The sequence below is a fragment of the Rattus norvegicus genome, chromosome 1 (genome assembly GCF_021556685.1).
Source record: "Rattus norvegicus strain SHRSP/BbbUtx chromosome 1, alternate assembly SHRSP_T2T, whole genome shotgun sequence".
NCBI lineage: Eukaryota > Metazoa > Chordata > Mammalia > Rodentia > Muridae > Rattus > Rattus norvegicus.
Genome location: NC_141534.1, coordinates 133,218,755 through 133,239,980, shown reverse-complemented (window position 1 = coordinate 133,239,980; position 21,226 = coordinate 133,218,755). Strand labels below are relative to the sequence as shown.

General features: G+C 46.5%; 1 protein-coding gene across 3 annotated transcripts in view; it reads right to left on the bottom strand.

The window, feature by feature from the left end:
• Window positions 1–21,226, bottom strand: part of Adamts17 (ADAM metallopeptidase with thrombospondin type 1 motif, 17) — a 321,560-nt gene that overhangs the window by 105,369 nt on the left and 194,965 nt on the right. For 2 of the 3 annotated variants that reach the window (NM_001432137.1, XM_087655319.1), the window contains 3 exon segments: window positions 4,070–4,190; window positions 10,550–10,677; window positions 17,844–18,010. In NM_001432137.1, the coding sequence (NP_001419066.1) occupies window positions 4,070–4,190; window positions 10,550–10,677; window positions 17,844–18,010 (416 nt within the window). 3 annotated transcript variants of the gene reach the window in all.

Here is a 21,226-nt window from a genome sequence, read left to right as displayed (position 1 = left end):
GTCCTTAATATTGGTTTTAGCTTACTTTTCCACGGTTGGCAATCAGTCAGAATGTGTCCTTTAGTAAGTAGTCATAGGCCTTCGTTTTGCCCATGGCTTCCTTCATGACTCATTCTCACAAATTCTATTCAGAAAACACTCGGGCATGTAAGCAAGAGCCCCACACCAAGCGTGTCACCTTCGGGGCCATGCCGTATAGAGTTAAACATCTTACACGAGAAACACTTGGGAACTGCCTCTGCCATCACACAGGTGGACACCTTCATACAAAGATTGTTCTTGACTGAGGAAAAAGAAAAAGGTTGCAGTTGGTTTGTGCACATCTTAGCAACGGGTGTTGTTCCCCTCAATCGGAGGGACCATGCTTTAGCATCAACATAGAATCATGACCTTCCCCATGGTACTCCCATCCCCACACCTCAAGACAGAGCACAGAACTCAGGATGTGGCAGTGGCTGGAGGATAATGACTGATGATGCACCATGACATATATCTACCTTTATTCAGAAAAGGAAAACATGTCAGTCTTTCTGTTAGGAGTCTACTGTCTCTTCAAGAGCAAAGGGCAAAGGGATCTGGAACCCATCAGGCATCATAGTTGGGCTTCAGTTGGAACTTCGGCCTATCTGTATACTGGATGTTCATGGGAACTAGTCATCTTCCCAGTTCTACAGAGCAAGATGGAATGAATGCTTGATTGAAAGCATTGTAGCAGAAAATTCCAACCTACTCAATCCAAGTAGCCTAGCCATTTCAGTCCAGTTGAAGGCTTGAGAATTCCTTCTACCCATGAATGGCTAAAGGCCTGTCTGTTCACGACTGGGAGGGCAAGGGTAGGGACAGTAAACATTCTACATCTAGGAAGCTAGTTCTTCAGTCAAGGCTTTGAGGTCTTCCACCATAGGCTCCTGGCTTATCTAGGGCACTGTATGCACCTACCCTGGATTCCCAGCTCAGGGGCTTTTGTAAGCAGACCTGGGAGAGTTCAGGCCGGGGTCAGACCTCTATGCAGGACCTGGCAAAGTTCCTGTGTTTGATGTTGCTTTATCTCTCTGTATGGCATTTCTCTTTGATACCCACCCTTCAGGGTGATAAGGCATTCCTCCCAACTTCATTCCTCAGAGCCGGGCACAGATGAAAGCTGCCTTCCTATCTACACCAACAAGATTAGCGAATCCACTTGATTGGGGTCACCGAGATGCCAAATGACCTGGGACCTTTGCAGAATTTCTCTGCTGAGTCTCATTCAAATATATGGATTCACCTCTACCCAGAGGTGTCTTTTCTCCACCCTGGCTGCCACTGACTTCTTAAGTCACCTTTTATAACTGATTTATACATGGGCCCTGGCAAGGTGCCTCACCTCGACTGTAACTAATGTAACTGTTAACTTTGATAGTCTGCATATCTGATATTGACATGTATGTGTGCCAAATAAATGTTCTTGGGGATGGGATGGGGTGGAGGAGGCAGTATACATTTGACCCAGTGTCTATATTCTGCATTTATTCAGTCTAACACATCAAATTCTAAGTAGCCAATAGTTACTCAAATGGGAATGAACATCACACACAGATTTTCAACAAACCAAATCCATACTGATGTGATCTTACCTCACACACTTCGATGGCAAAGGTTTAAAAAAACTAAAACCAAACCCTTTACTGTGCTTTTCTATTAATGTGTGGCATCTGGCAGCTCCTCAGAAGTGACAAGCTCATGGGCTGATGAAGCTAATGCTTGCTTTCCTTCTCTGAAGATTTGCTACAGGGTCTGTACCCCAAGCATCTAGAAGTAAGTATATAAAGCTAAAAGTCCTGGTGTGACAGTTACCCCCAAGGAAGTTCCCCATAGGATTTTCCTTCCATGGGACACTTACTTCTACAGCCACAGAAGCCCGCCCTCCTCCAGGGGACACACAGACAGAGCCCAGGACTGACAGGATAAATCGAGAAAGGAAGGTAGGAGAAAGGATGCCGCTGTAGAAGGATGAAGCATCTACTTAGGTCAAAATTAATGCTTTCATCCTAACCTGGGCTCTCTGATAAGTGAGCTGCTATGGTAGAGGATTTCAAAGGTCCTGGTAGAACCTTCTTTAATGTTCTATAGAACTCATCAAGTGGTAGGTGTGGCTGTGCTCAACCCATCTAATGAAGAATGATACAACTGCACTCAGTTCTGACAACTGAAGGATAGGAAGGATAGCATAACCTTCAATTTAAATGAGGTGTCTATTCACCATCACCATCATCACCACAATCATCATCATCACCACCACCACCATCATCATTACCACCACCACCATCATCACCATCATCACCATCATTACCACCATCATCATCACCATCACCATCACCATCATGTCATACTGTGCTTATGGAGGTCAAAGGACAACTCTTAGGAGTCACTTCTTTCTTTCCACCATGTGGAATTGAACCCATGTCATCAGGTTTGGCAGAAGTGCCTTTCTTTACCAGCTGAGCCATCTTGATGATTATCAATAATGTTTCTAATGTTATATTTATCAAAAGAAATCAGTATTAAATAGTAACCCCTTGCTAATTGTGGAGGTTCCCCCCCCACACTTTGATAACTATGCAAGGCAAATCCAGAGTGCCAAGAAGTGAAACAGTATCAGATACACCAAACAAAGAGTAATCTGCTAAGTTTTAGAGCTGTGCTGCCCAAGGAAACCTGCTATGGCAGCAGGGTGCTCTGCCTGACCCGAGACCCCCAGCACCGATGGCAACTGGGAACCTGGATTGTGGCCAGCATTCCTAAGTCAGTTTAACTTCTGCCTGTTACGATTTCAATTTGGGTAGACTTGAGTGGCCAGCGCAGTTTGCACTGGACAGTTCAGCTCTAGAGGACCAAGTCCCCCCAAATGAACTCATCCTAGTGGTAGTTTCTGTCTCTCTCTGGAACAAAGTGATGGGTGTTAAGCTTCACCTTTAAAAAAAAATTCATGTGTATGTACGTGGGTGTGTGTGCATGTATGTGTATGGTGTGTGTATGGTATGTGTATGGTGTGTGTATGGTATGTGTGTATATGTGTATGGTGTGTGTATGGTGTGCGTGTGTGTATATGTGCATGGTGTGTGTATGATATGTGTGTGTATGTGTGCATGGTGCGTGTATGGTGTGTATATGGTATGTGTATGTATGTGTATGGTGTATGTATGTGTATGGTGTGTGTGTGTGTGTGTGGTGTGTGTATGGTATGTGTGTGTATGGTGTGTGTGTGTGTGGTGTGTATATGGTATGTGTGTGTGCATGGTGTGTGTATGGTATGTGTGTGTATGTGTATGGTGTGTGTGTGTATGGTGTGTGTATGTGTATGATGTGTGTGTGTGTGTGTGTGGTGTGTACAGATGTGTGTGCATACACATGTGCCACAGTGCATATGCAGAGGTCAGATGTCTAGTTGTGGGAGTTGTTTCTCTATTCCCACCACATGGGTTCTGAGGATTGAACTCAGGTTACCTTCAAGTTTCATGGCAAGCAGCGTCTCTCTGGCCCTGAAATTCTGTTTTTAAGTTTAAATTTCCATTTGCTATTACCTCTGGGTTTGCTTTCACAAGATCCAGAACAGTGTGTCCTTTTTATAGTTTCTAGAAGGAATGTTCTTATAGACCAAGCTTTCTATCCATGGGTAGAACTTAAAACCATGATTCTGGCCTCATATCAGGACCAACTGAGCCGACATGTTTCTATGCAAAGTAGGAATTAAAGTAGATGAGTTCCAGCTTAGATTCACTCATTCCCTTGAAGGCTTTGAGAGACTGTTTGCCTACTGGTTCTTCCTCATTCTCTCCCTCGGATTCACCTGACTGAATGCCACAAGCTGATGTCCTCTGTGACAGCAGGTCAGCAAACCTGCCCCTGTTTCTGGACAGAGAAGCCCAAGGCTGGGAAGGTGGCACAAATAGAGAAGGACCAAGAGGACTCTGCATCGGAGTGGTGACATACAAAAAGCCTTGCCACCATTAGCATTGGGGCAAAGAAGCTGAAAGATAAAGTGTGTGTTGGTGGACCTGTAACCACCACAGCCCTCAGGCCCAGCACTTACCTGTCCCCCGGGAGTGGCTGAAGTCACCCTTCACCACACGGCAGGTCTTGCCATCCCCACTGCAGACACCACACCTGTCTTCTTTAGCTGCAGACCCAATGATGCCGTCGCAGCCAATTTTCTAGAAAAGTAAAGGGCTGGTTCATCTGTGTTTAAGATTGGTTGATGTTTTGAACCTGATTCCCTGCACAACTGATTTCTCTGAGAGGCAGGGTGCCCCGGGGACCCTGTCACATTTTGGTTATTATTAAATTCAATAAAGAAAATTTACCAGAATGCAGATTTGGTTTGCCTTTTAAAAAAATCATTTTATGAATTTATCAAATGCATTTAAAACCATGCACTATGGAATAAAGGAGCCCTGCTACCCTAAGATACCCACAGGGATAACATCTACACATCTCTGGGAAGCAGGAACTATCCACCTCTACTGTATCACAGCAGAAACATCAGGGTGGTGAAGCAGGGAGCTGGTGGGGGGCGTGGTCGCACCACCACGCTATACCTTACTTCTGTGAAGTTGCCTAGTAGAAACTGACCAGGACTGAGAGAGCGCATCCCAGACCATGGAATCTGCTCAGAGCAGAAACTCAGCCAATATCTTGTTGCTAAAATTGTATGTAAGTTTCGGCATCCTCCTTCTGAGTCCCACAGTATCCAGGCTGCTGGTGGCACAGTTATAAGCTAGAGTCACCTGGACCTGCTTCCTTTCAGCTTCCCCTGTTTCTGTCATATACTCCCTGATGTAGCTCTTTCTTCTACTTCCTGCGACTTCTAACCCACTCCCATGCTATCATGGCAAGTCTCTCACTTCACTGCTGGCTGCTTATCTTGATATTCAGTTAGGGTTTCCTAATTAAGCAGCTTCGGCTGTTCTACATAAACATCTCACTTGGTCTCCATAGTGACCTTTGGAAGGTCATAGTGACCTTTGAAGGGAACTTTGCACATCAATGCTGAACAGATGCATGTCAGAAGGCCCCTTAGGTAAACTCTTGGACATGGGGCTGAAGCCAGAGCCCCTTAGGGGAACTCTGGGTTCTCAGGCTGGGAAGGGCCTCCCAGTTCTGCCTATGCTGCCTGCTGTGACATTTGTCACCTTTTGCATTGGGAAGCCAGGCCTGTGGAGATATTCATGGCAGAACAGCAAATCTGAGGGGAAGGGAAACAGCCAAAGCACTTTGCCAACAGGACACTTTCTCCCTGTGCTAGAGCCTGTGAAAGAAGTCTGTGATATGCTTGGCAGGGGCAGACATAATTCTTTTGAAATGGAAGTGGCCGTAAAGCACAATTAAAGTCATGGCTTCTGAGTGTTAGTGGCGCTTTAACAACTGCATTTATGAGCCTCAGTGTTCCAAGAGAACAAGATGACGATGACGGAACCGAGGAAACTCCAAACAGCAAGTGGTCTAGAGCCTTCCTACAGCCTCCTGCCGGTCCTGGGCTACTCTTTCATTTGCCCTTAAGGAGTCTTCCGGACACCCACTTCTGAGCTCCCAAATTCCTAACCACCATGTGCTGGCCAGGGTGCTGTTCTGGAAAAGTTAGGGACAAGAGTGCCTCATGCCATCACCAAAAGTGCAAGATGTCATGGAACGGGCAAGCTACGCATAAGTTCTCTTTGGTCAAGGCAGTTCCCATGTCACATGCAGATTTAAGTTCAAAGAGATCTAGTTCAGAGCCATGTGCTGGAGTGTGTTATGGGCAGGCCATATGCAGAAGCCATCTTTTGCCCCAGGAATGAGAAGCATTGTTCTCTACTGATTTGAGACCTGGAGTCCAGGCCTAGAAGTTTTGCCCTGCTGCCAGTAGCAAACAGCCTCCTTTCAGCACACCTAATGGCTGAGCTTTCTCCTCCTCCTCCTCCTCCTCCTCCTCCTCCTCCTCCTCCTCCTCCTCCTCCTCCTCCTCCTCCTCCTCCTCCTCCTCCTCCTCCTCCTCCTCTTTGACCGTCTCTTTAGCACTTGTCACAGTGTACTATCCACACTATCTTCAATTTGTAGAGACTCGTCTCTCTGTATCCATTAGGGAGTGGTTTTAGAACTCTTCAAACATATAAAGATCCAGAGATGCTCATGTCCCTTACAGGAAATGATGTAGTATTTGCACAGAACCTACACGCATTCTCTTGTATGCTTTCAATTGTCAATGAATAAATGTAAATGCTATGTAAATAATTTTATAGTGTTTATAATTAAATAATAATAAATTGATAACTTAACAATGATAAGAATAGAGCTTGCATATACTTAGGAAAAAATACAATTTTTTCTGCAGTATTTTGCATTTAAAGTTAGTCAAATCTATAGATAGACTTCATCCAAGGCAGTTATTGAGGACCTGCTATATCTAACCTGAGGACAAAGGTGTGTAAGAAAGAGAAAGTAATACAGAAATAAGCAGATATATCAGAATGTGTTACAGCTCTTGTTGGTTTCTTTCCCAGTTCTTGTGACTTCCTCTCTCTTCTTCTTCCCCAGTTGCCTGGGCATGGTCAACTGAGTATGTGCCAACTTTGAGCCAACCTTCTACGTCTCTCTGATTTTCTTAGTAATTCACCTTCTCTATAGACTAAAGTCTTAAGTAATTTTGGCCCAATAGACCAAAAGTCTTAAGCCCAATTCTTAATCCCAAGAGTCTGATGTGTGACCTTTTTGGAATTCTAGACATCGTTTTGATTTAGTGATTCATTTCATCTCCAAGGCCGCTCCAGTCTGACTAGTAAATTCTAGTCAGACATTACCAGTATGGCTTGAAAATGATATGAACATCATCCTAGCCTGAAACCTCTATTTGACTATACCCAGATATCTACCTAGTCTGACGCTCTGGTCTCCTGATAGCATCCACTATCTACTTTTCTAGGCACAGAGCCACTCTTGGGTCAGAAGCTTCTTGCTCAGGTGTATCTGAGCCACCCCACTGTTGTTTCAACCCTCAATGCTACACTGACCTCCATCTGAAGACTCACGGAGCAGACCCATGACTATGAATGCCATAGCCCAGCATATGCACACCGACTCTGTACAACTTCTACCCAAAGCTCACCATCTCGGCTTGTCTTCCCCCATGGTTAAAACTGTCATCTTGATTAGCTCGAGAAGTGCCTAGGAGATGGGTAAATCAAGCCCGAGGGTGTTTCCAGGGAGGATTAATTAAGGGAGGAGACCCAGAACATTCCAAGGTGAAGGAAGGATCCAGATAGAATAAAAAGAGAAAAAGACAAAAAGTCCAGCATTGTCTTGGTGTAAGCCTTGTCTCCTGACACTGGTGTGAACTGCTTAGCTCTGCCAAGCTTTGCCTGCCATGGTAGACTGAAGCCTCTAAACCTGAGCTAAGATATGTATTCCCTCTTTTGAGGTGGATTTTTTTTTTTAGGTATTTGGTCATAGCACTGCTAAAGTCGAACTCACCTTCCTTCTCCAAATGCACCCTGAATCTAATCATCTCCTAGTCTGTCTTGCAAGCCCCCTTACTTCTCTCTCTCTGTCTTGCAAGTGCCCCAGCTCTTCCCAGCTTCTAGAACCATCTACTCTACTCAGACTCCAGCCCAGCCAACTCCAGTGGCCAAGAGTGCTTCTCCCTGTCCTTCAATCTCTTGATCACACTTAGAGTAAACCCAAACTCTCCCTGGGTCTGATCCCCCTGAGTCAGGCCTGTTTCCCACATTCCATTACCCTGAGTTTTCACTCCCTGACTGAGGTAGCTACACTCTTGCCCCTTTCTGCTGGGAGATCTCTGCCCTTAGCTCCACCAGGGTTCTCCAAGTCTGTCTTCTCTGCAGAGATCACTGTGCTGCCTTGTTCAGGCCTTCTCAGCTTAGTCATGCCTCCCTCACTGGCTTTCTCAGGGCAGGGTTTTATTTTCTCCTTCGCATGTACCAGTCCTTTATGGTTTTGTTTCTTTTTCTTCAGGACTATTTTGGGATTTAAATATATATTCCTATTACTTCTTCGGGTGTTTCATACAGTATAATTTGTTCATATTGACCCCTCACTCCTCCATGATTCACCCCCTACATCCCTATTCCTTCCCAACCTCCCATCTCTCTCTTACCCTTAAAACAATGCTCCACAGAGTCAAATCTTTGCTGTTTATATTCATGAGAGTGATGCATCCACTGGGGTGTGGCCATACCCTTAGAGAAAAGTGATTCTCTATCCCTCCCTTCAGAAGCAACCGATGGTCAATAGCTCCTGAGTTGGGGCGGGAGCGTCACAAATCCCTCCTAGCTCTATGCTATAACATTAATTGGCTTGATCTCATGCGGGTCTTGCACAGATAACCACAGCTACTTAAGTTTGAGTGTAGTGATCCCATTTTGTCCGGAAGATAACTGTTTTGCAACATTTCTCCCCAATATTTGACTCTTAGCATCTTTCTGTAGTACTCCCTGAGCCTTTAGAGGGAAGGTACGGATGTCCCATTTGCGGCTAAGAGCTCTACCTTTGGTCAGAAATGAGCTTCCGTATTAACCACAGTCCACTGTGCAAAGAGCAGTCTCTGATGAGAACTAAGCACTCTGCTACCTATGAGCACAGAGACAGATATAGAAGACAGTTTGAAACTCTGTTTATTTAGTGGAATAATAGCAGCAGGTTTACCCCGAGACCTGTGTTTTCACTTCACAGGTTTCTAGCCAATTACAGTACTAGGGATGTGCTGTCTCCTGTGGAGGAGGTTTTAAACCCAACCAGAAGTGGTTGCTTATTCCCATGACATTCATGCCACTGTTGTGCCAATGGGCCCATCTTTCCCAATGTGGGTGATTATGGTACTCTGCAGGGCTTACATCTGGGCAAGGATCTGAGAGATCCATTGTCATGGTACATGGAATATTCTCAGGTTGAAAAGCCCGAGGTTAAATCTGATTTCATGGATGTGCCCATTGGCACAGACCACTAGGAACTGAAGTTAGGGTCGACTGGAGAATGTTAGGATCTTTAGAAGTACCTCCTTGCTGGCAGGACTACCGAAGCGGATGTCTGCAAGGGGCTGGGGTGGCCCAGCTGGCACTGACCTAAAAGGTATAAGAGCTTTGACTTGTAAAGCTGCTAGCAAAAGAATTACATCACTGGTTGGCAATATGCCAGAATGCAGGATGATCCGGGACAGCATGGAATTTAGGAAACGGAGACCACTAGCAGGTTACTTGAGAACTGTCGCAATGCTCTGTTTCAGTAGTAATGATAAGGGCTTTCTTTGTGCTGTCCAGAACAGGGCCTGGAACATTCTTTGCTATGGATAAAGAATCCCAGAAGGGCCTGCTCAAGCTCCCCTTGGTCTCTGGGAGGTGTCCTTGCTAATCTGTTAGATACAAAGCCAGGGAATGGTTCCTTGAAAGATTAACCAACGTGACTGGCTTGGGCTATCCAGGGAGAAAACCTACTTAGGTTGAAACTGTTTGCTGCAGGAGTCAACGGAGATGCTGAGTTTCTACCTGAGTCTTCCTCCAGCACAGTAAAGGCACAGGGTGACAGTGGCTGGGCACATGGGGTTGAAGGTTTGTATCTTCCCAATTCCCATCGCCCCAAGGTGATGTCATTAGGAAATGAACCATTGGGATCTGATTACATCCTGATGGCAGAACGTCCAAGGATAGAGCTAGTGTCTTCCTAAAAGAGGCCTCCGAGAGCAGCTTATGCCCCTCCATCATGTGAACATGTGGAACAAAAAGAAGCCATTCCTGAGAAGTGAGCCCTCACCGGATTCAAAATATGCCCAGTGTCATGACCTTGGCATCCTGTGCCTTCTGCAAAGTGGTTAGCAGCTCCATCATTTAAAAGCCAGACTATGCTCTTCACCTCAGCTGCTTGATGGGTTAGTCTCTGCTCAGGCTGCACATGAGGGCGGAGGCTGCTTTACCTGAGCCGTATCCCCCTGCCCACTGAAAAGTCATAGCATCTCCATCCTCCCTGTCTTACTTCTCCCCATCGGGATGCTCCTTCTGATGGCTAGAGATTGATGACAGGACAACATAGTGCTTTTTTCCTTCCTTCCCCTTCCTCCTTGATTTGTCTATTTGTCAGTTTCCTAACAAGTCACGAGTTGGGGGCCTATGCCTCAGAGGGTGGAGGGCTCCTCAGGTGGCAGGCACATCCCTCTCCCTGACACGCTGCAAAGGTGCCTGCTTAGCTCTACTGAGTGTAAGTCAACAGAGTGTGGTCTGTCCATCCTCCAGTTCTATCTCAGACACACCGGCTCTCTGTATAAATCGTGATCTCTAGAGGAATTTTCAAATCGTTTCAAGAGGCTGCTGATCTTTCGGCCACTTAAGCCTACCATGGGCATCATGTTCAGTCACTGCCAAGGGCAGGGCCTGTGCTGGTGGCCACTGGCCACAGAGAGCAGCGCAGCCCTCTCTGAGAAAAACCTCCTCCCCTCAGACCCACAAAAGCCCAGCTCCACCACAGATCCATTTTGGGGAAGAGGGAACCTTTCTCCACAGCCCCACCTGTGACAGTAGGAAAATCAGGTCACCTGGCATCTGCCATACACGCAGAGGTCAGTCTCGTAGGGTCCGCAGGGTGTGCCATCCAGGACCCTGTCAGCCACCAGCAGCGGGGACTCCTTCCCGAGGGGTGAGCAGTAGAGTTCACAGGGCTTATCTGAGGAGGGAAAGGTTGGTGGGTATTGATGTGGGAAGGGGTATGTGGGCAATGCAGAGGCGGAGGGGCCAGAGAATCACAAGTGAGCATTGAGTCCAGTGGGAGAGCAATTAGTGTAGATAAAGGTCACAGTCACTTAGCTCTGTCCTCAGTACCTGAGGACATTTAAAATAACACACAGACCAGGATCCCCTGCCTCGTAAATGGCAGAGCAGGCAGCTCTGTGGGCTTCCTCTTGGTTCTCCTCCTTTGCAGATACATGGTGTTCCCTTTTCATCCAGTCAATGGACACAGCAGCTGCACAAAGGCACAGTTACAAGCTAGCCTGCCTGTGCATAAGTGACTGTGTGTCAAAACTGAGGCTGGGGCCTGCTGCAGTAAGGTGGAGAAGTAGGGGAGGGTTAACAGGAATGCCCTGGGTAGGGGGAACGAGGCCTCTCGGGTCTCCGTGACAGTGGTTTCCCTAAGAGCTTAAGTGTGTTTCCACACTTAAAAATGCTTTAGAGTTCTGTCTCCGACTAGCCCAATTGCTGGGCAGTGACCGTAGGGCTGTGGTACGAGGCCTGAAGGTTCTGGAAGAATCTGAGTGGAAGGTCTAGGAAGGGGACACAGGGACCACTGGGACTACTCATGAGAGCCACGTCAGCAGCTCAAAGTAAGTCCCTCTTCCCACTGCTTCTGGGACAATGGGGGTCTACAGAGCACGTCAAGCTTTTGTGTCCTTGTCTATGCCTTTCCCTCTGTCTGCAAATGCCTCTTTCTACTGGGCTTCGTAGGAGGCTCCCATCAACCTAGAGTTCTCTCTTCTGTCACCCTGACACGGAATTGGCCAGGCACCTCCATGTGTACTTGGTATATATAGCCATTGGCCTGGTGTCCTAGAATTGTTTGAGCAAATCCTAGACATGAAGGGTTTTTCTTATGAAGCAGGTTCAACTGATAAATACTAAAGACTTTAGGATCCATAAAACACCTTCAAGCTCTCAAACCTTTTGAACTCTCACAGGACATTACTAAAAGAAAATTCCATTCCTCTCATGTGATAGAAGCAGCCAAAACACAGATGCATCAAAAACTCTTAAGATTCTGTTTAGGCTATGTATATAAGCCATAAATAAAATTCATGTTTAGATTTGTGTCCTATCACAGAAATATCTCATTACGTAGATGCAAATATCGACAAATCCAAAGAGAATGCCAGTTTGAAAGGCTTCTAGTTGCAAATGTTTTGGACAAAGGAAGGATTTTCAATTTGTACCTTCGGACTGAAGTACAGAAACCCTTAGGGACCAAGGGACCTCACTTGTGTCTTCTGTTCCCAGACCAGAACTGGAACGTAAGTTCATGAGATTTAAAATATATTTGAACAAATGAATGGACCTCATCTCTGAAATTGGCTCAACAAGAGGACTCACCTTTTCTTGCCCCCTCCACCACCCAGCCCTAACCCATTTATCGGATCATTTTGAAAGGAACCCCTGAGAGAGCCACAGAGACTTTATGCTACCTTGGTAAGCTGTGTCCGCCATCAGCCTTCCCCAGTGGTCTCTTTTTGGTGGTCTCTGGCAAGGGAGGGGTACCTAAAGGGTTTGGTAGCCAACATGGAATTGGAAGGTCTCAGCATCCCAGGTGCAGAGGGCTGTCAGAGCAGACATCTTACCCAATCTCAAGGGTTTTCATGTTTGCTTGACAGCTCATGATCGACCAGCTCAGTGGGAGGTCATCTGAGAGTATGAGAAAGAAGCTTCCAGGATTCAGGCTCAACTCAGTTCTTCTATCTAGTTGTAAGCGAAACAACTGACTCTGAAGAGTAGACTGGGGGGTCTTTAATTTCCTAGGCAAGTTAATTATTCTTCAAGCATGGCTGGATCACTGCATCCCAAGCATTCCATAGGCGGTGTTAAAAACAGTCAGTGAGGGTACACGTTCTCGAGGCCCTGGCTGACTGATGACAGGTATGGGGTGACCCTTTCATGAGACAGGGCACATGGTATGATTCTTTTATGTGCACATGGAGGGCAGTGCCTGCTCTAGATGGAATGCCTCATTTCTAGGTGGGCAGTTGGAAGGGGGCTGTCCCTCCATTCAGAGGAAGTGACCCAAGAAAGCAATGATAGAAGAACTATGGAAGATAGAGCTGGAAACTGAGGTCAACTTCTAGGAAACTTATTGGATGGGATTAATGAGAGGGGTTTGAGGCTCCCTGTGAGTGGCTGAGGGGCACAAAGTATGAAAGTATGGGTCTTAACTTCATTTACTAACATGTTAATTCAACACTGAGGGCCAATGGATCTATTTGACAGCAGTAACAATGATGGTGATGGTGGTGGAGGTAGTGGTGATGGTGGTAATGTGATAAGAAGTCATAGGCCTCTATGGGGCTCATAGGATACGTACAACGGCTCCAACAGGAACAGCCACACTCCTCTTGGCTCCATCTTGATATTCTTTTGACCATCAGTGTTTACTTTGACTGAGGAACCCTCAGGGCCCCAAATACCAAGGGATAAAATGATAGCGCCAAAACCAAACCACAATGTTCATAAATATTTATGGTTTCTAAGTGTATGCTTGGATGTGAACGGAAACGGGAATGGGAGTTGGGCAGAAAGGCAGACGCTCTTCTGAGGAAAGTTCCAGCATGGAAAGGGATAAAAGTTTTGGTTCTTTGGTACAAATTTCAGAGATGTGGAGGCACTAAATCAGGGGAGGTGACTCGGATGGATAAGAGGTTTGCTGTGATCTTTTAGGCAAGGCATTCTCCTGAGCTCTACCAGCCTTTGACTGTGCCAACTGCAGATGGTGACCTCCAGGCTCAGGCACCCAGGACGGCAGGGCTTGACAGCAGAGGTGAGAGAAGGAGATTTCTTCATTGCCCAGAACTCCCTGCATTTGTCCCTCCCCTCCAAGGACTATACTCAGTTCTTTCTCCCATGGGATTGAGGACAGTCCTTTTCAATTGAGAGAAAGGAGTTCATAGTCCTTCCAAATTCTCTGACTAGTCCCCTTCTGTATGAGTGGGAAGTTATATCTCTAGGAGCAAAGCTCCCTTTAAATATCACGAGGTGGTGGGTTTCAGCTCTGAGCACAGCATGAGAACTCTTCCATCCCTAAAAGTAAGGGAGGGGACGAAATCCTAAAAGCTGTACAGTTGTGCACAGCAAGGAAAGATGCCTGGAACACGCCTCCTGCGTGGATGGTGTACACTTAGATGAATTCTGGCGGAGGCTTCTGTCTGGCTTCTCAGAGGCCTGCCTGTTGGCCAGGGTTTCTGACTGACCAGAGGAAGCAGAAGCCACAGCCAAGGCAAGAAAGATGGGCTCTGAGGTTTGAGAGCTGGCGATTACATCAGCTTAGAGGTCTGGAATTCCTCCTGAGCACCAGAGGGAACATGGACACTGCGGTTCACAGTGTTCTTACTGCTCTCTGTTACAAAGTCTTATTTTGTCTTTAGTTTTAAGACAGAGTCTAGTTAATGCTGAGGCCAGAATGAGTGATTATCTAGGTTCTGTCTTCTGTCTTGGCTGCTCAATCTTCTCTCCCACAAGCTGTCCACCAGGACTTCATAACCAGTCCCTGGGACCCAGGCTTTAGCTGATTGGGTCAGTAAAGTCCATCTGACTATGAAGAGACCAATCAGAGTCTTTCTTTCTGAGTAGCTAGACCCTCCAGACAGGTCTCAGTTAAGGAGACAGCACTTACCACAGCCAGAATGACCCTGATAATTCAACATTGAAACTCCATGTCACAGAGAGGCCATGGCTCATGGCTGGTGGGCCTTAGAGAAGGCTAGGTTATCTTACTTATAATTCAGAGATATGCAAAGCTCTGAGAATGAGTGTTTTCTTATATGTGTGGCAAACTATCTGGCTGCAAAACCAGTGTTTCCTGACAGGAATGAGAACCCACCTTATTAGCCTCCCCACCCCCAGGAAGGGTGCCATGTGTCCCCTTGAGTGTAAGCAGGGGGCGTTATTATGTGGCTACCCAGTTACCATTGCCTTTCAAACATTACAGAGCTTTGAATTCTGAGCCATAAGTGACCTCGAAGGATTTGGAGATGTGACCCAGATTTATCTAATCGGAGCAGTGGGTTTCCATGGTTGGCTGTTGGAGACGTTTAGAGAAAGGTAGCTGGCACTGGAGGCAGGGCTCTTGAAGGCCATAGAAGAAGGGCCTAATCTTTTCAGATATCTTGGTTCCAGCCTCTCACTGGTCCTTTGGGAACACCCTCCATCTTTGTCACAATGCTCCTCCATCTCTGGGCCACTTGGCTGAGTAGGAGTCACGACTCTGACCCTCCCATCCCTATTCACTCAGACACTCAGACACTCAGACACTCAGACTGGAGGGTGGGGGAGGTCTCTCATCTGAAGCAAAGGAGCTGGGAAAAAGCCACTTTGTCCGGATGCAGCCTTCCAACACTTTAGTGGGAATGGAGCCTGCTGTTGGCCTGGTCACACGGGTCTGAACCTTTGGACGTTTCTACTGTGACAAGATCCCACAGGGAAAGCAGAGACAGATTTGGCAAGTGGCCACCTCAGTGGGTTTCTGTCTGAAGGCTTTTCCTCTTCGGGATCTTTTCTGAGGAGACTCTTTGTCCTCCTTTGGAGGTGGAATGGATTTGTGGTCCCGAGCCCTCCTTCGGAAAGTCTACCTCTGCAAGAATTCTTTTTAAAAGAGGGGAGAGAGGGGAGAGAAACTACTGCTTCCCCTTGACTGAACCGTGCGTCACTCGCCAAAGAATTCTGCAGTGATAGCAGCTCTGTGAATAGGGCAGTTATACTGGGCTGTGAGGAGCCAGAGCCCAACCAGAGGGCTCCCTCCTCTCATGGCTCAGCTAGAATTATGCCTTTTAGAAAGAGGGGTTCAGAGGAACATTTATCATCGGCCATCTGAATCATCCATTTAGTATTCTACTGTTGCCCTTCTGAAATGCTCTTAAAAATGCTGGCTTCTGTTCGTACTGAGAAAAACGGAACCTCATACGTAATGAGTCGTGGCAATTTCACCACAGAGGACATTGGGTCAAGCCACCCTCGCAAAGCCCTGAACCCGAGGTCTCTCCTTCAAAGGCCGAACACCTCCAGTCTATAAGTCTTATCAAATATGGCTGGCCTTTTCAGGTCAAGGCATTTGTTAGATCTAATTATTTGTTACGTTGGTAGAATGGAGGAAGACACGAATGTGTGAGAAAATACAACTTAGAACTGTCAAAGTCCTCAAGGAACCTCCCCATGAAAAAGGCCTGGGTGACAGCGGTCTCAGTTACTATGATGATAAGGGAACCAAAACATTCAGCCATTCATTCAAAAGTTAGTGGTCAATAGAAATTTAAGATGGAGCTGCTCAAGTAGGACTTCTGCCCTGAATACTTGAAGCAAGACTGGTTAAAAACAAAGCAAGCAAGCAATGAACTGCCCCCCTCACCGCACGCACGCACACGCACGCGCACGCGCACGCGCGCACGCGCGCACGCACGCACGCACGCACGCACGCACGCACGCACGCACGCACGCACGCACGCACGCACAGAGCTGAGAAGAAATGTTGCAGGGGTGAAGGTATCTCAGCCCTAATGCCTTCTTGCTCCAGGAAAGGAAGAGAGGACAGAAGAGGCTTCAAACTTCCCTGGCTCTTTGGAGACAATGGAAGCCTTGGTACCAGAGTGGTTCCCATCACAGCAAGCTGCTGACCTGGAGCGTAGCGGCTGTCTCTGGTAATGTCTTGGTTCCAATCAGGGGTCTGAATATGCCTGAGGTAGCTGGGAGCCTCTAGGCTTCCCGTGCATCACTTTAATGCCCAGACAGAAAAGTAAGGGTGCCTCCAACAGCACCCTCTATTTTCGGAGAGGGGATTCTCTTGTCTCCTCTCTTTTTCTTCAGGGAAAGTTGGGGATGAGAAAGCTGAACTTCTCCTGAATTCTGCTGGCTGAGTGACAGCACCGCCATGATCAGGCACCCTCCCACCCCTGCCAAGGAGGTATTTTTTTAAACTCAAGGAAAAATGTCTGGGAAATGAGCTTTCTGTTACTTCAAAGGTCCTCAGCTAAGCAGGTACCATTGAAAACAACATATGCTATTTTCAAGATAGCACAAAACTGAGAGGTCAGGGTGTTAGGCTACGAGCTGCAGATCTGAAGCTGCTGTTGCCTGGGATATTTGGGCTCCCTCACCCTGAAACATCTAGGCGCATTTGAACTTGGAATCACAGGTGCCTGCACAAGGATTTCATGGGGAGGAAAACCAAGGCTTTTATTCTTCTGAAACCACTTGGAAGTTGTAGACACCAGACTCAGCTGATTTCGTTGATCCCTCACTGTGCCTGTGACTACATTGTTCCTGCCAGGGTATTTGGGTACCGAGAGCCAGTAGGTTATTCTCTGAGTCAACTCTGTCAGCTGCTGGAGCCCAGACATCACAAACCCATCACCTTCCATTCCTAGCAGCTCCTTTTACATGCTCAGTGAATGTAGACCTAACCTGTGCCTGGCTTGTGGTATGCTTGATAAATGGGACCATTTTGTCAGTATTGCAATACAAAGTTCTGTTTCTTAAAGGGGAAGGGTTTTAGGCAAAACCCCAACACTCTGGACTAGGCCTTGGATGTCCTCACCTTCAATGACCAGACACCACAGACTCAGTGGAGATATGGTTCAACACCTAGATTTCCTTCTGGGGGCTGAAAATATAGTGGCAGCTTACGGCACACAGTCTCCTAGTTGGGGGGAGAAAGGTTTTAGCAAGAAAACGTGACCTGTGCTGATCATTCTCTTTCCTACATTGTACATGGTTCTCAAAAGCCTTCCAAGTACTCTAGGCCAAGAGGAAAGACAACCCAAGTGAGCCAAGGAAAGCAAAACGGCACACACTCAAAACACACCATTCTACTCTTGGTACCTCAGAACGGGGCATAGTGGGAAACACATGCTAGCATACTTGCCTTGCTGAAGAATGAATCTAGCCTACCATCTGCCTTTGTGGCCTGTGCGGGGAGATCTCAACCTCACCATTGCAGGACCATGACTAACTTGCGCAGAAGGCAGGAGTCCTCTCAGGTGGGCTGGGGTGGGAGTTGAGCCTTCTGAGCATCCCTAACTGGGTTTTATAGTTCTTTGGGAAAGAGAGAGGGAGGCTACAATGGAAGGAAGGGCCATATGCCGTTACCATCAACCACCATTGCTGTCAACAGGCCTCTCTTCTTGCTGCTCAGTCGGTCATGGGCTTGGCACTGTTGGTCCCGGAAGCTGGGCACACCCTTGGGGCAGGGCAGGTTCTCGCAGGCTGCATGTTCTACGCTGGCGCCCTGGCAGTGTGTGCCTCCAGGCCCAGGGCTAGAGAGAAGAAGATCTGGGTTAGCCAGCTGGTCTTGTGGAAACAGTAGTGGTACTGTTGCTAGGAAGATGTGGGCAAGGTTTCCAGAGTAACTGGGTCTCTCATGTAGATGACATCTGGGTAAGCCCAGCCCCATACCATGTTAAAGTGTGTTCAGCAGAAAAAACGCATCAGAGGACTGTAAATAAAGGTCATCTGGAAATAGGGTACAGTGAGGATCAGTTCAGCAAGATCCACAAGTTGTATCTTCCATCCAGATTTAAGACTTGGTCATGTGTAACCTTGAACACCCCAAAGGAAATTTTGCTGCTTTAAAAGAAAATCACTATGAAGACATTTAAAACACTCTTTGATATATTCCATGAGTTTCCAAGTTTTAGGAGGATTAAAGAGTTCTCATTTATAACAAAGTGAGGTTATAACTTTATAACAATGTGGAATGATTCATTCATGCATGGTCAGTCCCTGGATATCAGCCAGTTAAGTCTCAGCTCTGCACGCGTGAGGTCAGCGCTGTGGCCTGGCTTCCTAGGTGTCATGTGTACACTGACTGGATAAGCAGTTCTAGAGAATGGGCTGTGTTCCATGGCAGAGTGCACACATCTAAGGTTCATCAAGACAGCATGGCGGAATCCTACCTGGGATGGCCACAATGTGGTTTGCTTAGCTTCTCTGAGAGGTCCCAAGGTGTCTTTGAGGGGCTCTGATCTAGACAAGCTCAAGTCTCCCATACATTTCCATAGTACCAAGACCACGATGACATACGGTGATGACTTGCTTTTTATTGAAATTCAGCATAAGAAAGAAAACTGGTGTTTAAATAGTCATATATCTAGTGCCTGCCCTTTGTACTCACAAACCAAATATTGGGGAGGTGGGTATTTCCTTCCCTCTTATGTCTCTCATCGTGTTCACAGACCACCCTCTGAATCATGGTTTTAGAGGAAAGATATAAGACTAGAGAATGGCAAAAGTCTTTATAAAAAAATCTACACCAGCAATCAACAAGCCTTTTCCACCAAGGGGCCCCAAAATGAGTAGCTTTGGCCTTTGACCCACTCAGTTTATTGCAAAAACTGCTACTGTATAGAAGCGGCCAGAGACAGCAGGTGAAATAAAGGGTTTGGCTGTATTATAATAAAACGTTATAAAAACATCTGGTAGAGTGGATGAGCCCGCCTCTCATAGTATACAAGGCATTATGTGAATAACATGCCAGGTAGAAGGAAAGGCCTCTCTAGGTCCCGGTCAGCCTCACACACACTAAAGAATTCCTTCCTCTTCAGAGGAGAAGGCTGGGAAAATTACATACTGATGGCTCTTCGAGGGATCCTGAGTTCTAATTCTACCCACGTTAAGAAAAAGCCAGTTCTTTGAAGGTCTGAAGGGACCCGAAGGATGGACCCTGTGTTCTGTTTTCTGCCTAGAATACCAGGCAAGCACACCTCAGAGAAGTGAGCATATCATGAACTTAGATGCAATCTCACACCACGTACCCCAGGACTCCGGTACCATGTACCAGAGAATGGGTTTCTATATCACAAAGAAGTGTAGAAGGAACAGAGATAGACTAGGCCCCCACAGCCACGTGGGACATTGAGAGAGACACTTTGATTGTAATAGGTAAGTTCTCACAACTGGGAAACAAGAAGGGATGTATGGTATAGCACGTATCTTCTGCAAACTGTTCCAAGCTCAACCATGTCCCCCTTTCCTTAAGTGTATATTAAAATCCTACCCTGTGCGGGTGCCTGCAGCAGAGCCTGGGTTGGACCTCAATAAATAACAGATTGAACTGGGCTAAACTACATGAAGATTGATTACTTTAAAATGATGGGGGGTGGGGAGGAGAGGAGGAGGAGCAATGAGTGGTGGAGAGCACGAGATGTCAAAGAAGACGGCAGACTGGAAAGCACCAGGAATCTCCCTACATCTACAATGCAGGGATAGGTCTCTATGTAGACAGCTAAAACTGTCGTCCATAACTACTGTTGAAATGTGGGAGTGTATGTCAAAGCTTGTGCATTCCTGGCTGGTACACCAGTTAGCTTGGTCTTTTCATCCTTTAGTATGGTGGAAGCCAGTATTCATCTTCTACCCTAGGCACCATAGAAGACAGTCAAGGTCTTGATGGTGCCAGGTGTAAGAAAAGCCTCACTCACCAACTATCCAGCCTCTGTGCTCCAAATGCTGACTGCTGCTTTTGACCACTGAGCAGTGCTGCTGAAGACCCCAGAAGGGAACATGGCTTCCAGGGATTTTCAAAGATCTTCCCTGCACCATTTCTCCTTTTTAATGCCTGTCCGTTTCCAGGACAGTCAGGACTACATAGACCCTGACTAGAAATTTTAAAAAAAAAGTAGCTAGACAGACAGACAGACAGACAGGTATATGCCAGACATTTAGAGATTAAGTCATTTAAAAGTAACTGGGTCTCCAGAAGTTAGAAAGCTATGAGGCATGGCCAAGAAAAGGTCCAGGGTCAGAAAAGACCTTAAACTTTTCCTTCAGATTGACACCCAGCATGGAGGTCTCATTCAGACATAAACAAACACAACAAAGACATCAAAGGCAGCAAACCTGAAGCTACCATAGATTCAAATGTCCAGTTTTTAGCAAAAAAAAAAAAAATTCACAGGGCACAAAAGAAAACAGAAAAACATACCTCATTCAAAGGAACAAACAAAAAGTATCCAAAATGTACCTCAAAGGAACAAAAAGTATCTGCAGACCCCATCCCTGATAACTCAGTTGTTGGGCAAATCTGTTAATAGACAAATACTTTAAAACCACCCTCATAAAGATACTTTAGAGTGAATGGAAAACACAGACAGGGGTGTGCTGTTTGAACAGGAGATGGAGTTGTTACAAAGAAACAAAAGTAAAACGAACTGCAGTAATCGCATGAGCTTAGAGCAGGAAGAAGGAAACCATAAGCTTGAATAGATTCTCTGATGCTGCGCTAGGACGCTCTGACCAAGGGCAGGCTGGGGAGGAGTTTTCATGTCTTCCAGTCACGTTCCGTCACTGAAGCAGTCAGGACATATTCTGTAACGGTCTGAATATTTGTTTTGAACCTATAGGTAAATGCAGGCCTCACTCTTTATTTAGGGAACTTCTCTTTGCAGCAGATGGAGAACATCAGACCATGACAAATCAAAATGCAGAACTGTAGAGCCTGTTCTGGTGGATACACATGAGGCTCAGGGAACATG